This window comes from Eleginops maclovinus, chromosome 11, assembly GCF_036324505.1.
Source record: "Eleginops maclovinus isolate JMC-PN-2008 ecotype Puerto Natales chromosome 11, JC_Emac_rtc_rv5, whole genome shotgun sequence".
NCBI classification, from domain to species: domain Eukaryota; kingdom Metazoa; phylum Chordata; class Actinopteri; order Perciformes; family Eleginopidae; genus Eleginops; species Eleginops maclovinus.
In genome coordinates, this window is record NC_086359.1 from 485,655 (window position 1) to 499,619 (window position 13,965).

The 13,965-nt window shown below is 42.8% G+C and overlaps 1 protein-coding gene across 4 annotated transcripts; it reads right to left on the bottom strand.

The window, feature by feature from the left end:
- Window positions 1–516: 516 nt before the first annotated feature.
- lcp2a (lymphocyte cytosolic protein 2a) lies at window positions 517–13,345 on the bottom strand. 4 transcript variants are annotated; one of them, XM_063895484.1, is made up of 21 exons: window positions 13,061–13,344; window positions 11,955–12,017; window positions 11,797–11,843; window positions 11,642–11,707; window positions 11,453–11,475; window positions 11,328–11,368; window positions 11,007–11,202; window positions 10,758–10,831; window positions 10,540–10,594; window positions 6,424–6,501; window positions 6,296–6,321; window positions 6,117–6,136; window positions 5,824–5,934; window positions 4,460–4,478; window positions 4,359–4,374; window positions 4,199–4,277; window positions 3,818–3,870; window positions 2,781–2,842; window positions 2,392–2,466; window positions 2,121–2,270; window positions 517–1,996 (listed from the first exon to the last, which is right to left on the bottom strand). In XM_063895484.1, the coding sequence occupies exons 1-21, from the start codon at window positions 13,136–13,138 to the stop codon at window positions 1,847–1,849; spliced, it is 1,482 nt and encodes a 493-aa protein (XP_063751554.1). In that variant the 5' UTR covers window positions 13,139–13,344; the 3' UTR covers window positions 517–1,846. The 4 variants fall into 4 exon arrangements, with proteins under 4 accessions (XP_063751554.1, XP_063751555.1, XP_063751553.1 ...); XM_063895485.1 differs by having other exon boundaries at window positions 10,758–10,898; window positions 13,061–13,082; XM_063895483.1 differs by lacking the exon at window positions 10,540–10,594 and having other exon boundaries at window positions 10,758–10,898; window positions 13,061–13,345.
- Window positions 13,346–13,965: the final 620 nt, after the last annotated feature.

Consider the following 13,965-nt stretch of genomic DNA (forward strand, 5'->3'; position numbering starts at 1 on the left):
CTGACGTCCTTTTTGTTTTCTCATGTACATCTGACCGTCACAATGCACCAGTCTGGAGTCCAGTACCGAGTGGTTTCCATCAGAGATATACAACACCTGCAGGTCCACAAATTAAAACTCATCGGAGGAGAGCCACTGAAATGTAATCCTGATGAAGGGTTAGTGCTCATTCATTCAAAGAGTAAAAACAATCTAAACCTTAGTGAAAATACCCGCTTCAAAATAAACAGACATGACTAAAAGTTAAAGAACACAATCTGCAGAATATAATATATACAACCCTTTACAGCACGTCTCAAAGTAACAAACTCCATGAGGTGTGTGTGTGTGTGTGTGTGTAACATAACATCTCTCTGTCTGAAGTGTAACTGACTGATGAGGGTATTATCGGGGGGGGGGGGCTCATGGGAAATACTCTGAAGCGGTCAGCGAGCCCCACGGGCTCCCCTTTAATAAAAAGCTTCGTTAACTTCAGCTTTAAACAGCTTGCAGAATCAGGAGGAGTCGGACTCAGAAGTCGGTCAACACTTATTTATTGTTCACAGATATTTCGGAGCTTTTCTGTTTGAAGGAGTTTCTTTTTTAAAGATTTTTTTGGGGGCTTTTTGCCTTTAATCGGATCGGACAGTGGAGAGCGACAGGAAAGTGGGAGAGAGTCGGGGTGGGATCCGGAAAAGACCACGGGTCGGGAATCGAACCCGGGTCGCCGGCTTACGGTGCACGGTGCAGGTGCCCCAGCCAGTTGCGCCATGGCCGGGGCTTTGAAGGAGTTTTTAATGAAAGCATTTAAACTGCAGAACAGAGAGCGACACACAAATAACAGAGAGGAGGACTTGGCTCTGGACCTGATCAAAACATCCTGTAAGTCTTTACTGAGAAACTCTACCACATATAAAGAGGACAAACTAAGTCCTTATTCTGACAAACTAAGTCCTTATTCTGACAAACTAAGTCCTTATTCTGACAAACTAAGTCCTTATTCTAACAAACTAAGTCCTTATTCTGACAAACTAAGTCCTTATTCTGACAAACTAAGTCCTTATTCTAACAAACTAAGTCCTTATTCTGACAAACTAAGTCCTTATTCTGACAAACTAAGTCCTTATTCTGACAAACTAAGTCCTTATTCTAACAAACTAAGTCCTTATTCTGACAAACTAAGTCCTTATTCTGACAAACTAAGTCCTTATTCTGACAAACTAAGTCTTTGTTCTGACAAACTAAGTCTTTGTTCTGACAAACTAAGTCCTTATTCTGACAAACTAAGTCCTTATTCTGACAAACTAAGTCTTTGTTCTGACAAACTAAGTCCTTATTCTGACAAACTAAGTCCTTATTCTGACAAACTAAGTCCTTATTCTAACAAACTAAGTCCTTATTCTGACAAACTAAGTCCTTATTCTGATAAACTAAGTCCTTATTCTGACAAACTAAGTCCTTATTCTGACAAACTAAGTCTTTGTTCTGACAAACTAAGTCCTTATTCTGACAAACTAAGTCCTTATTCTGACAAACTAAGTCCTTATTCTAACAAACTAAGTCCTTATTCTGACAAACTAAGTCCTTATTCTGACAAACTAAGTCCTTATTCTGATAAACTAAGTCCTTATTCTGACAAACTAAGTCCTTATTCTGACAAACTAAGTCCTTATTCTGACAAACTAAGTCCTTATTCTTAATAATTGACTCACAGGATGGTTCCATCACGTTGTTTTAAATAAACTGCAGTTTGAAAATGTTCAGAATAAGAGAAGGAGGCCTCGTGTTCTGGACCCTCGTCTTGATTCTGGTCCCGGTCAGCTCCAGTGGTTCTGGTCCCGGTCAGCTCCAGTGGTTCTGGTCCCGGTCAGCTCCAGTGGTTCTGGTCCATGTGGGGCCCAGCGGGGGCCGACAGCAGGCACTGGTTCTGCTGGCCGGAGCCGCGGTTCTTAGCATCGATCAGCAGCAGGGGGGAGTGGGAGTAATGGGAGATGATGTCGCTCACCGAGGGGAAGGACTGCACACAGAACAGTTGTCAGTTACTCTGAGCTCTGATTTACAGTCCAGAGTGAATCAGAACAGGTTCTGGCTCCACTCCTCTCATGATGGTTTGTTTACCTGCAACCCCCCCACTCGTTTACCTCTTTGACCTTGAGCCCGGTCCCCAGCAGGAAGTGCCCCCCCTGCTCTCGGATCTGGATGTTGAAAACCTTTTGCTGGAACAAAACCATCATAGTGAACGGCTGCTGGGCCAGCTGCCGAGTGCTGTCCCTCACCAGGTAGGCCCCGTCCTACACACACACACACACACACACACACACACACACACACACACACACACACACACACACTTATAGAAACGGAGAGCCTATGAAGCAGATAATTGCTTTAGTAATGATGTTTGTTGCTTACCTTGTTGACTCGCTGCAGACATCCCTCCGCCTGACCTCGGGTCACTTTACCCACGTACCAGCTCGGGTCCAGATCCTGCTCACAGGGTTCAATGTATCTCTAATGTCTCTCTATATATTCTACTTATAATGTGGCTAACAGCTCCACCTGTTGTTCACACCATGGAGTCACAACAAATAATATTGAAAGATAAATAAAAAGGTAAGAATATTGAAGTATCAACACAAACGAGGAATCACTAATAAAAGACATGAAACGATTAATAGTTCAAAACAAAGTTTAAAAAAAGATCATGAGAGAAATAAAGACTGCAGAGTAAACACACGTGAAAACAGAGATACATATAAGTGCATATGACGGATAAGGAAAAGTGTGTGTGTGTTTATTACCTGTACGTGTGCTGTTGTAGGTAGAGTAGGACGAAACGATTGTCTGTCTGATCCTCCGAAGCCTGCACGCACACACACACACACACACACACACACACACACACACACACACACACACACACACACACACACACACACACACACACACACACACACACACACACACACACACACACACACACACACACACACACACTCTCTGTAAATTGCAGTAGGTCAGCGGTTCCCAGACTTGTTCTTGCGGCGCACCCCCTTCTACGTCCCAACGGGGTTGACGCACCCCCCAAAAAAACGCAACAAAAGAAAAAATGCATCAAAGCTTGGTTTTAGCGCCACATAAACACTCGTGTTTAATCATGCACACGCATGACGACAACCACATCAACAAAGTTTCAATATAATGCAACAAAGAAAAACAGCTGTCTTCTTCTACGTTTCTACCAAAAACTAATGAATGATAGTTTTTGATTTAAAATAAAAGGGATTACAAAGGAAGTGTGTGTTGTTCCTGTTTCTATTGTAGCCTATGGAACAATCCCAGTTAAAAAACAACACTGTGATATTTGTACACCAGACCACCATTACATGTTTCATCTCCGCACCCCCTGGTGGCAGCTCGCGCACAAGTGATAGGGCGCCCTCTAGTGTTCACACAGGGTCAGCACAGCATTTGATTAATAACGTGAATAATATTCATACAATATTTATCAAACTATTGTTTAAAGGTTCATTACAAACCCATGATTGTGCATCAGTTCATATGGGAACACGCTGGATTAGCTGAATTACTTTAGTATAATTATTATTACTGAGTGTATATAAATACTTAAATGATGATACTAAAACAAGCTTCTTATTAACTAAATTAAGACCGCAGAATTAAAATAAAACACCATTCAAATATAAAGAGGAGGGGGTTTCCGGAAAATAAAACACTGTTAAAAAATTGAGTTACAAGCAAATAAAAAAGATGTAAATGTGCTTTAATAATACGACTTCTTTTATAACAAACACTTATACTGTTGATATTTTCTCACCAGATTGCAGTTTGTGTGGCAGAGAGCCGGCAGTGGGAACAGTGGGAGGCAGGCTGATCAGGAACAGAACAAACACATCGTTATTTCTTAAGAAATAAACGAACATTTTGAATTAAATTCACGTTTCTGTTATTGTGTTTCCTGAGCTACTGTTTTGTTACGTTTGTCACCGTTATTTTTATTTAGTTCTTATTAAGTCTAACAACTTGAGTTGAATTTTAGTTTAAGCTTTTTAGCTTCCTGTTAGGATATAGTTACTTTATGGGGCTTTTATTTTGAAAAACAAGCCTCGCCCTGAGCTTCCTGTTAGGATACAGGTACTTTACATTTGAACTCTGTGGTGCTGGTAGGAAGCCTGTCAATCACTTAAAGGTGTTTCACCTGTCTCCTGGGCGAGAGGGGAGTCCAGGACGTGGGGGTTGACTTTTATTTTGAAGGGGAAAGGTGTTGTGTTTAGGAGCTAAAAGAAAGAAGAGTTTTTAAGAATTAGACCGATAAGCCGGATATGCTTTTGTTTATGAAATGATAATACTAATCTCACCTTCAGTGTGTGTTTGCTGATAAAAGAGAAGAGAAGAAGAAGATCAGAGGTCACTCAGGACAAACTCACCTTCAAAATAAAAGTGTCAAATCGAGACTTACCTCTTTCCTCGTGTCAAACCTGTCAATCCAAACCACCAAAAAAGCTTTTGTTAACCACAAACCTTATTTCAGACTTACAACAAAAACACATTCAGCAAACATTGAAGAGAGCAGGGGACAGGAAGTGAGGGAATGCTGACTCATGTCAGGGTTTACGACTATAATGCTGACTCATGTCAGGGTTTACGCTTCATAATGCTGACTCATGTCAGGGTTTACGACTATAATGCTGACTCATGTCAGGGTTTACGATTCATAATGCTGACTCATGTCAGGGTTTACGACTATAATGCTGACTCATGTCAGGGTTTACGACTATAATGCTGACTCATGTCAGGGTTTACGCTTCATAATGCTGACTCATGTCAGGGTTTACGATTCATAATGCTGACTCATGTCAGGGTTTACGATTCATAATGCTGACTCATGTCAGGGTTTACGACTATAATGCTGACTCATGTCAGGGTTTACGATTCATAATGCTGACTCATGTCAGGGTTTACGACTATAATGCTGAGTCATGTTAGGGTTTAGGATTCATAATGCTGACTCATGTCAGGGTTTACGACTATAATGCTGACTCATGTCAGGGTTTACGACTATAATGCTGACTCATGTTAGGGTTTAGGATTCATAATGCTGACTCATGTCAGGGTTTACGACTATAATGCTGACTCATGTCAGGGTTTACGACTATAATGCTGACTCATGTCAGGGTTTACGATTCATAATGCTGACTCATGTCAGGGTTTACGACTCATAATGCTGACTCATGTCAGGGTTTACGACTATAATGCTGACTCATGTCAGGGTTTACGATTCATAATGCTGACTCATGTCAGGGTTTACGATTCATAATGCTGACTCATGTCAGGGTTTACGACTATAATGCTGACTCATGTCAGGGTTTACGATTCATAATGCTGACTCATGTCAGGGTTTACGACTATAATGCTGACTCATGTCAGGGTTTACGACTCATAATGCTGACTCATGTCAGGGTTTACGACTATAATGCTGACTCATGTCAGGGTTTACGACTATAATGCTGACTCATGTCAGGGTTTACGACTATAATGCTGACTCATGTCAGGGTTTACGACTATAATGCTGACTCATGTCAGGGTTTACGACTATAATGCTGACTCATGTCAGGGTTTACGACTATAATGCTGACTCATGTCAGGGTTTACGACTATAATGCTGACTCATGTCAGGGTTTACGACTATAATGCTGACTCATGTCAGGGTTTACGACTATAATGCTGACTCATGTCAGGGTTTACGACTATAATGCTGACTCATGTCAGGGTTTACGACTATAATGCTGACAAAATTAATATTTTGAGGGTTATATGTCGGACCTGTTGGCAGCAGGTCTGGCGGAGGAGTTGCTCCGACTGACGGAGGTTGAGTTCGGGGGAAGAACTGCAGGTTTGTTCCAGGCTGGAGGATCTGGGTCGTCCTGCTGAAGCCTGAACACAGTAAATTCATTGACGTCTACTTTAATACAACACTCATTACCTCTGTGGACGTGGAATAACATTTTCCACGGTTGATCCCAGAATTATTTTTCTATATAAGAGGACCAAGCACGAGCCTTGTGGTGCCCCCATTATTTATTATAGAATATGATGAAGACAACATCTGTACTCACCTCCAAGAATTAGTGCCCGGCTGTAGGAAGCAAAAGACAAAATTAGAAACGCTCCATTTGACCCCTTTGTTTACTACCAGAACACAGTGACATCATTATGGAACACCCTCGCTCCTATTGGATAGCGCTCCAACACATTGTCGGTGATAGGCTGAACATATTCAAAAAGAAAATGTCACCTTTTCCACTGTGTTGCGATGAGGTCCTGCGGAGACGAGGAACCAAAATTAAAACGACATAATCAGACGAGTAAATTGATATTCTTCATACCAAAGTCTTTCAAACCTGAAAGACTCTCTAGCCTTACCTCTGACGGGGGACGGGTTGGGTCCCGAGTCTCGGCCCGGTTTGTTTGCTCGAAAGATCTTCGGCGGCCCCGGAGGAACTGAACACAACGGAAGTAAAAAGTCTCCATTAAACGACATTCAGATTCATTTTGAACAGATCCTTTGTTTCCTGCATAGTTACAGAGACACAGAGACAGAGACAGAACTAGAGACACAGAGACAGAGACAGAACTATAGACACAGAGACAGAGACACAGAACTAGAGACACAGAGACAGAGACACAGAACTAGAGACACAGAGACAGAGACACAGAACTAGAGACACAGAGACAGAACTAGAGACAGACAGACAGACAGAACTAGAGACACAGACAGAACTAGAGACAGAACTAAAGACAGAGACAGAACTAAAGACAGACAGACAGAACTAGAGACAGAACTAAAGACAGAACTAGAGACAGAGAGAGAACTAGAGACAGAGACACAGAGACAGAACTAGAGACAGAGACAGAACTAGAGACAGAACTAGAGACAGAGAGAGAACTAGAGACCGAACTAGAGACAGAGACAGAACTAGAGACAGAACTAGAGACAGAGACAGAACTAGAGACAGAACTAGAGACAGAGACAGAACTACAGACAGAACTAGAGACAGAGAGAGAACTAGAGACAGAGAGAGAACTAGAGACAGAACTAGAGACAGAGAGAGAACTAGAGACCGAACTAGAGACAGAGACAGAACTAGAGACAGAGACAGAACTAGAGACAGAGACACAGAGACAGAACTAGAGACAGAGAGAGAACTAGAGACAGAGACAGAACTAGAGACAGAACTAGAGACAGAGACAGAACTAGAGACAGAGACAGAACTAGAGACAGAACTAGAGACAGAGAGAGAACTAGAGACCGAACTAGAGACAGAGACAGAACTAGAGACAGAGACAGAACTAGAGACAGAGACACAGAGACAGAACTAGAGACAGAACTAAAGACAGAGAGAGAACTAGAGAAAGAGACAGAACTAGAGACTGAGACAGAACTAGAGACACAGACAGAGAACCAGAGACACAGACACAGAACTAGAGACAGAACTAGAGACAGAGACAGAACTAGAGACAGAGACAGAACTAGAGACAGAGACAGAACTAGACAGAGAGACATAACTAGAGACAGAACTAGAGACACAGACACAGAACCAGAGACACAGACACAGGACTAGAGACAGAACTAGAGACAGAACTAGAGACAGAGAAGGAACTAGAGACAGAGACAGAACTACAGACGGACAGAACTACAGACAGACAGACAGAACTAGAGACAGAGACAGAACGAAAGACAGAGAGACAGAGACAGAACTACAGACGGACAGAACTACAGACAGACAGACAGACAGAACTAGAGACAGAGACAGAACTAGAGACACAGACAGAACTAGAGACAGAGATAGAGACAGACCTAGAGACAGAGACAGAACTAGAGACAGCACTAGAGACAGAGAGACAGAACTAGAGACAGAACTACTGACAGAGACGGAACTAGAGACAAAACTAGAGACAGAGACGGAACTAGAGACAGAACTAGAGACAGAGACGGAACTAGAGACAGAGACAGAACTAGAGACAGAACTAGAGACAGAGAGACAAAACTAGAGACAGAGACGGAACTAGAGACAGAGACAGAACTAGAGACAGAACTAGAGACGGAACTAGAGACAGAACTAGAGACAGAGACAGAACTAGAGACAGAGAGACAGAACTAGAGACAGAGATGGAACGAGAGACAGAACTAGAGACAGAGACAGAACTAAGACAGAGACAGAACTAGAGACAGAACTACTGACAGAGACGGAACTAGAGACAAAACTAGAGACAGAGACGGAACTAGAGACAGAACTAGAGACAGAGACAGAACTAGAGACAGAACTACTGACAGAGACGGAACTAGAGACAAAACTAGAGACAGAGACGGAACTAGAGACAGAACTAGAGACAGAGACGGAACTAGAGACAGACAGAACTAGAGACAGAACTAGAGACAGAACTACTGACAGAGACGGAACTAGAGACAAAACTAGAGACAGAGACGGAACTAGAGACAGAGACAGAACTAGAGACAGAACTAGAGACAGAGAGACAGAGACGGAACTAGAGACAGAGACAGAACTAGAGACAGAGACAGAACTAGAGACAGAGACAGAACTAGAGACAAAACTAGAGACAGAGACGGAACTAGAGACAGAGACAGAACTAGAGACCGAACTAAAGACAGACAGAACTACTGACAGAGACGGAACTAGAGACAGAGACAGAACCAGAACTAAAGACAGAGACATAACTAGAGACAGAACTAAAGACAGAGACAGAACTAGAGACAGAACTAAAGACAGAGACAGAACTAGAGTCAGAACTAGAGACAGAAGTAGAGACAGAACTAGAGTCAGAACTAGAGTCAGAACTAGAGACAGAACTAGAGACAGAGACAGAACTAGAGACAGAACTAGAGACAGAACTAGAGACAGAACTAAAGACAGAGACAGAACTAGAGACAGAACTAGAGACAGAACTAGAGACAGAGACAGAACTAGAGACAGAGACGGAACTAGAGACAGAACTAGAGACAGAGACGGAACTAGAGACAAAACTAGAGACAGAGAGACAGAACCAGAGACAGAACTAGAGACAGAACTAGAGACAGACCTAGAGACAGACAGAACTAGAGACAGAGACAGAACTAGAGACAGAGAGACAGAACCAGAGACAGAGAGACAGAACTAGAGACAGAGAGACAGAACTAGAGACAGAGCCAGAGACTAGACAGAGACAGAGACAGAACTAGAGACAGAACTAGAGACAGAACCAGAGACAGAGAGACAGAACTAGAGACAGAGAGACAGAACTAGAGACAGAGACAGACAGAACTAGAGACAGAGACAGAGACAGAACTAGAGACAGAACTAGAGACAGAGACAGACAGAACTAGAGACAGAGACAGAACTAGAGACAGAGACATTACTAGAGACAGAGACTACAGAGACACACAGACAGAACTAGAGACAGAGACAGAACCAGAGACAGGAGCGACAGAACTAGAGACAGAACTAGAGACAGAGACAGAACTAGAGACAGAGACTACAGAGACACACAGACAGAACTAGAGACAGAGAGACAGAACTAGAGACAGAACCAGAGACAGAGAGACAGAACTAGAGACAGAACTAGAGACAGAACTAGAGACAGAGACTACAGAGACACACAGACAGAATTAGAGACAGAGAGACAGAACTAGACACACAGACAGAACTAGAGACAGAACTAGAGACAGAACTAGAGACACAGACAGAACCAGAGACATAGAGACAGAACTAGAGACAGAGACTACAGAGACACACAGACAGAACTAGAGACAGAACCAGAGACAGAGAGACAGAAGTAGAGACAGAGACAGAACTAGAGACAGAACTAGAGACAGAACTAGAGACACAGACAGAACCAGAGACATAGAGACAGAACTAGAGACAGAACTAGAGACAGAGACTACAGAGACACACAGACAGAACTAGAGACAGAACCAGAGACAGAGAGACAGAACTAGAGACAGAGACAGAACTAGAGACAGAACTAGAGACAGAACTAGAGACAGAGACTACAGAGACACACAGACAGAACTAGAGACAGAACTAGAGACACAGACAGAACCAGAGACAGAACTATAGACAGAACTAGAGACAGAACTAGAGATACAGACAGAACCAGAGACAGAGAGACAGAACTAGAGACAGAGAGACAGAACCAGAACCAGAGACAGAACTAGAGACAGAACTAGAGACAGAGAGACAGAACTAGAGACACAGACAGAACCAGAGACAGAGAGACAGAACCAGAGACAGAGAGACAGAACAAGAGACACAGACACAGACAGAACTAGAGACAGAACTAGAGACAGAGACAGAACTAGAACCAGAGACAGAACTAGAGACAGAACTAGAGACAGAACTAGAGACAGAGACAGAACTAGAACCAGAGACAGAACTACAGACACAGACAGAACTAGAGACAGAACTAGAGACAGAACCCACGCTGTTTAACTCAGATAGCAATGCAGAACAAACCAAGTAAAGACATTTATTATAAACTCACGTTTCCTCCCCCCGCCGTGAGGGGAGGGGTCTCTTCTGGAGGAGTGCTCTCCTGACTACACACACACACACACACACACACACACACACACACACACACACACACACACACACACACACACACACACACACACACACACACACACACACACACACACACACACACATTAACATAATAATCTGAGCAGTATAAAATGAATTATTTAAATTGAAACTCACTGGTACGGAGAGGGTGGCGGCGGGGGGGCGGGGACACACAGCAGGGGCAGGGCCTCTTGAGGGAACATGGCTGCCTACACACACACACACACACACACACACACACACACACTTTATACTTAGAGCAGTCTTTGGGTTCCCCTGCTGGCCACAAAGGGAAACACAAATGTAAAATAACTTTTAAGGCAATAAAAAGAAAAATGATCTCTGAAAAACTTGAATAATCGTAAAGGGGGCTCCAGGTGTTACCGATGTAGATTGTGTCCTCCAGCGGTCGGGGGGGGCCCAGTTTGAGGGCCATGTTCTCGGAGGGCTCGGAGGGGGGGGGCTCGTAGTCGTTGTTTCCGTCATCATCGTCGTCGTCCATCGGAGACTCGTAGTCGCTGCCCCCCCCATCCCCCCCACTGTCCGGATCCTCGTAGTCATCGTCAAACTCGTCATCCGTCTGAAGCAGGACGTAGCGTTACTGCAGTACTTGTATATATATATGTTTAATTTAGCAGAAATAGATATAAGCATTAAAATACGATTGAGTTAAATTATATAAAAAGGGAGAAAAATAAAACGTACAAACTCGCCTGCACCCCAACCCTGAACCTCAGCCGCTGCTTCTGCATGGAGCAAAAATGATATATCTAATAAATGCATTTATAAAAATAGGGTTCAACCCAAACAAGAGGAGGTTAAAGTCAAACCTGGTTCATGATATTTGGTCGGTCTGCAATAGAAAAAAATAAAGTGGTTATGAATATAATTATATTTAAATACACTTTATTTCTATTTCTCATTATTTCAAATTTGTATTCGTAAAAAGGATTTTTAATCCGTATTAATGTTTTATTTTTGCCTCTTTTAAATTGTAATGCAACAAATAAAAGCTTCACTTTATCCCGAACAGGCTCCTCTTCTCCTCCTTCTTGCTGATCTGAGAGCTGATCTTAGTGATCATCCTGAGGACACAGGGTTTAAATAAAGGTTACTCAAACTCCATCAGGAATATTTGAGTCTTTAAATGAACCTCTCAGCGGTCGATACGTACGGAGCGTAGAGTTTGGGGAATTTCTGCAAATCGTTTTCGCTCAGATTCTGCGAAACAGAGAAACGGGAACGTGTTTTTAAAGTCTTTACCCTTTTACTATCACTAACTATCACTAACTATCACTAACTATCACTAACTATATTTAAATGTAAACTCACCACAAATCTTGAGCCGCTGATGGAGTTCTTCAACACCACTTTATCACAGCCGCTCAGACTCATCTGCAATTACAAACAATTCATTAAAACGTGTCTCAACATAAATACATGTTTACTGCATCTCACATGTTGGGTTTGTTCTCTTCTACTTTGACCGCAGCTGAAGCGTCATCGAGACGATGGAATACAACCATTAAAATATCCACCTGTATGCGACAGCGTTTGTTACCCTGCTGATTTGATTGCGGCTCTTTGTGGCTTGTTTTTGGGACAGATTTTTATGAAACTTTTAGGAGTTAGGTCTCACGGGCCGAGGACGAACACATTACGGTTTGAAGACGATCCAAATCACTCTTCATGTTTCAGGTGTTAAAACGGTCAGAGCCTTCTTTCGCTCAATCACCATAGCAACCGAGCCCTTATAAGAACTTCCTGGTCGGTCACGTGACGTCATTGTGGCGATCAGACTGATTTACAGACGTAAAAAGCTGAGGTTCCTAACGAGTGTTGGATGCGGTTCTGTTTAACCGAGCCTCCAGGGAGATTGTCGGGATTGGAAGTCGTTTTTCGTTTGGGTCAAACCGTGAAATCACTTCAGATCCTTTCCCCAAAGACATCAGGAAACCAAATTGTACGTATGAACACTTCTGTCGTGTTTCCGGTGGACGGTAACGTCGGTTTGACTCTGCTAGCTCTTCTTTGGTTTCCACTTGGAAAAGTTCTCGAGATGCTACATTTTTTAGCACCACCCCAGCCAAGGCTCCAGTTTAGAGTAAAAGGCGGGGTTAAAACATTGCGGCCAGGAGCTTTAAGAAACTGGACATGCAGAAAGAAAGAAGTCAGAGACAGAGGACAGGTTTGAGGACGTTTAGAGACAGACGGTGCGTTCAAGGCCTCACGTTAAGAAGTCAGAGACAGAGGACAGGTTTGAGGACGTTTAGAGACAGACGGTGCGTTCAAGGCCTCACGTTAAGAAGTCAGAGACAGAGGACAGGTTTGAGGACGTTTAGAGACAGACGGTGCGTTCAAGGCCTCATGTTAAGAAGTCAGAGACAGAGGACAGGTTTGAGGACGTTTAGAGAAATACGGTGCGTTCAAGGCCTCACCCGGTTCAGGTAATCGGCCAGCTGCTGAGGGCTCCACCCCGTCACCTCGGCTCGGCTCGGCACTCGCTCGCCGCTCATCTTGAACCCGGCCTGAAGTCAAACTTCACCTGGAGGACGAAAACATCTGCAGCTGACCTCTCCTTCCTGCTGATGCAAACGTCTCTGAAACACAGAAAATAAAAGCTGCCAGCCGTCCTCGAGTTTCACTTCCTCAAAACGAAGCACTAAGACGCCGCCGAGGAGCAAAAATGGCTTCCTCCTCTTGCCCCCCCCCCCTCTGACAGGAAGCAACTATGCACCATCACCCCCCCACACACACACTTTGGTGTGACCACAGAAAGGAAACAGGAAGTGGATCAGCTTCTCTGCAGAGGCTTTAACTCGTCACCCTGCAGCTCTGTCACTGAGGGGGGAAATGTTTAAATTTAGCACACATTTAAAGATCAGGGATTCAATGTGGCTTTAAAACACCAAAACTAATATTGAAAATACACAACGAGCATAATTAAGTTTTAGTCATATTTTTTGTAACTTTTTTATTAAATGTATTTCCTTTTGCATGGAGTGAGTGAACTGCAGTTTCAAAATAAAACTGACAAAAACGGAGAATTCATATTTGTTTCAAAGTTCATTTCTGTCATTTAATATTTCATTGTATTTTTCATTATTTTGCATTTCTTTCTGTTTTGAATCTATCCATCCACTTATGTATGTTTTCCTTTTCAGAGTCCTTCTCTAATGTTCATGCAGGGATTTTGTATTGAGTCTTTTTTTTGTAAAACTGCAATGACAGTCCTGCACAGTTCATTTATTACTCATATTTAATATATATAATTATACACTCCATGAAACTAATGCATGATTTTCTATTTATATATGTACCTTATATTTCGTGTATCTTTTAT